Source organism: Mauremys mutica, unplaced genomic scaffold (assembly GCF_020497125.1).
Source record: "Mauremys mutica isolate MM-2020 ecotype Southern unplaced genomic scaffold, ASM2049712v1 001407F_np12_obj, whole genome shotgun sequence".
NCBI lineage: Eukaryota > Metazoa > Chordata > Testudines > Geoemydidae > Mauremys > Mauremys mutica.
The window spans coordinates 43,867-47,354 of record NW_025423193.1 but is presented as its reverse complement, the minus strand read 5'-3'; the positions used below and the strand labels follow the sequence as shown (position 1 = coordinate 47,354).

General features: G+C 54.3%; 1 protein-coding gene across 1 annotated transcript; it reads right to left on the bottom strand.

Moving 5' to 3' along the window:
- Positions 1–648: 648 nt before the first annotated feature.
- On the bottom strand, positions 649–2,769 carry LOC123358093 (trypsin-like). The gene is made up of 3 exons (XM_045000863.1): positions 2,625–2,769; positions 2,271–2,407; positions 649–1,013 (listed from the first exon to the last, which is right to left on the bottom strand). The coding sequence occupies exons 1-3, from the start codon at positions 2,752–2,754 to the stop codon at positions 864–866; spliced, it is 417 nt and encodes a 138-aa protein (XP_044856798.1). The 5' UTR covers positions 2,755–2,769; the 3' UTR covers positions 649–863.
- Between the last annotated feature and the right edge of the window lie 719 nt (positions 2,770–3,488).

The following is a 3,488-nucleotide window of genomic DNA, read 5'->3' as shown; positions in this document are numbered from 1 at the left end:
CTCAGTGACTTGCACACTAGGGACATGCTATATATTGCCAGCCTCCTAGGCTGTTCCCGATGAGTCCTAGCCCCCCACCCCACTCAGACCCATAGGACTTAGGGATCTGGGGCAAAAATCAATACTTGGTCCTGCTAATGAAGGCAGGAGGCTGGACACAATGACCTTTGGGGGGAGGGAGAGCTCAGTGCTTTGAGCATTAGCCTGCTATACCCAGGGTTGTGAGCTCGATCCTCGAGGGGGCATTTAGGGAACTGGGGTAAAAATCTGTCTGGGGATTGGTCCTGCTCTGAGCAGGACATTGGACTAGAATAAATGGCCTCCTGAGGTCCCTTCCAACCCTGATAGTCCATGATTTAATGCAGCAGGGGCATCTGCTGGAACTACAGCTACCTGCAGCCAATTCACAGCTCAGACCCCCTTAGGGCAAGTCACTGAATCTCTCTTCAGCTCAATTCCCCAGCTATAGAACGGGGACCTGGCTTTGTCAGTTTTGGCTGGGTGTGTCTGTACAACTCTAAGCCCAGCAGGGGCCTCCTGAGGCAATCTGCTTGCTACCATAATATTCATCTAATTATAACAATACCAGTGTGGGACGCAAGCCCTGATTTGGGCTAAAAATGCCAAGAATTCAGCAGGATGTAGGAACTGAGTTTTATTGATGAGTTGGGATTTCATAGCCACATTTGATGCTCCTCTCATAAGCATCTTGGGTCTTCCCTACTGGGTTTCCTGGTGTCACGGCAGCCCCCCTGTTTTACTGAGAAGGTTTCAATCACATTTATCCAGGCAGCAGGCAAAGCGGGATGGGGAGGTCTGAACACAGCCTCTCTGCCAGGAGAGGTACTCTACAGTTGCGCATGTCAGTTGTTGGCGATGACCTCCTCAATCCAGGATACGTAGTTACACACTGTGGCATAGACGCCAGGGTAGTTCTTCTGGGCACACCCGATGCCCCAGGACACCACCCCCATCAGCTCTCCATTATAGACCACTGGCCCACCGGAGTCTCCCTGCAGAGAACAAAGAGTTGTGCAGGCATGGCATTAGAACAGAGGTGGGCAAAATACGGCCCACGGGCCAAATCCAGCCCGTGGGACCATCCTGCCCGGCCCCTGAGCTCCTGGCTGGGGAGGCTACCACCGGCTCCTCCCCTGCTGTCCCCCCTGCCACGCTGCCATGCAAGCACTGCTCTGGGCCGTGGAATTACACGCTCCTGGAGAGCAGTGCGGGAGCATGTCTGGCTCCTGCCAGGCAGCACGGCTGCCAGACATGCTGCTCTGAGCGACATGGTAAGGGGGCCAGCGCTGGGGGTGGGGGGAGAGGTGGTCAAGGGACAGGGATGGAGAACGGGATGGGGGTTGGATAAGCATGGGAGTCCCAGGGGGCCTGTGAGGGGGTGGGGGTGTGGAAAGAGGGTGGGGGGCAGTCAGGGGACTGGGAGCAGGGGGGTTGGATAAGGGGTGGGATCCCAGGGGGCAGATAGGGGACAAAGAGCAGGGGGGGTTGGCTGGGTCGGGGGCAGGAAGTGGGAGGGGCGGATGGGGGCAGGGGCCAGGCTGTTTGAGGAGGCACAGCCTTCCCTACACAGCCCTCCATACAGCTTTGCAACCCCAATGTGACCTCGGGCCAAAATGTTTGGGGCCCCCCCCCCGTTAGAATCTGGCAAGAGAACTGTGCCCAAGCGACTAGGAGTCACCGCCTAGGGCTGGACGTGGCTGTCAGCCCAGGTCCAGGGGATGTTGGTAACAGAGGGAAGACCGGCCCAGCCCAGACCCCACATCCTTCTCCCTCACACATGCCCTTGCTGGGACATCCCAGAACCAGCAAATGTATGTATGTATAGTAGCACACAGACACCCCTGTGCGCACACACTTACACACACACCACCGCCTTCTGTAAATAGGAATGTGTACAAACCCCTTGACATACACACCTCTCTGCACAAACCCGCCCGTATGCCTCTGCACACATGAACACCTTATCACTCGCGTACACACGCACACAGAGACACCTGGCTCTACTGAGAGGAAATATCCCAGAAACATGCAAGTGCACCCTATAATGATGCCAATGACATCATGATCACCCGATCCTCACATCCTCAGGACACATGTCTAGAGCTCATTGTCCTTGTACTTGCAAAACCCAAGCACGGTGATTGCTTGCCATGTACTGAGGAAATAGCATTTGCTTTGAACCCCAGGGCAGCTGAATGAAAGGCAACCTCCCCACACACCACAAACCGAACCAGCCGCTCCCTCCATACCTGGCAAGAGTCCTTGCCCCCTTCTATGTAGCCAGCACAGAACATGTTCTTGGTGATGTCACCGGGGTAGGCGGCACGGCAGGCAGAGTCAGGGAGGATGGGCACATTCAGACATTGTAGGACATCCGCGTACTGAACTGGGGAGGAGAGAGAATGGAGAGAAATGGGGATCTAATGCCACAGACTATTCAATGCAGGGAAGCACCCATCATATGGGGCCTGATTCCCCATCACCCATGCTAGTGTAAGTCAGGAGTAACCCCACTGGAGTTGGTGTAAGTCAGGATTATTGCTGATGACCCCTTCCCCCTTGCAGATACTCCCTGAGCTGAAGTTGTCTCCACTATAACTTACCCCCAGATGTCAGCATGTTCCCCCAGCCAGAGACCAGGCACTTCGTCCCTGCCACAGGGCAGCTCTTGGAGATGGGGATGGGCTGCACGTAGGCACCGAAACGGGCCGGTTGGGATAGCTTCACCAGCATGATGTCATTATCCGAGCTGTATTGGTGGTACTGGGGGAACTGGATGGCTTTGGCCACCTGGATATGCTGCTCAGTGCCCTCATCTGCACTGGTGTCATGCTCCCCGAGATGAGCCACCAGGGTACTGGGCCTGCAGGGAACAGCCACAGAGTCACAGAAATGCTGGGCTGGGAGAGACCTCGAGAAGTCATCACATCCAGCCTCCTGCACTGAGGCAAGACCAAGTAACCGGAAACCAGGCCTGACTTGTGTTTGTTCAGCCTGTTCTTAAACCTTCCATTGATGAGGACCCCACACTCTCCCTTGGAGTCTGTTCCAGTGCCTAACTATCCCGAGAGTTAGAAGGTTTTCATAATATCTAAGATAAATCTGCCTTGCTGCTGATTACACCCATTGCTTCTTGTCCTACCTTCAGTGGACAGGGAAAACAACTGATCACTGGCTTCTTTATAACACCCCTCTTTGTTATCAGGCGCCTCCCTTAGGCTTCTTTTCTCAAACCTAAACATGCCCAGTTGTTTTAGCCTCTCCTCAGAAGTCCTTTGATCCTCTGGACTCTCTCCAGCTTGTCCACATCTTTCCTAAAGTGTGGCATCCAGCTTTGGGCCCACGACATCAGCTGAAGCCTCCCCGGTTCCTTGTTCTGACATGCAACACTCCTGCTAATACACCCTAGAATTATATTAGCCTTTTTTGCAACTGCACCACAGTGTTTCCCATAATTCAGTTGCTTG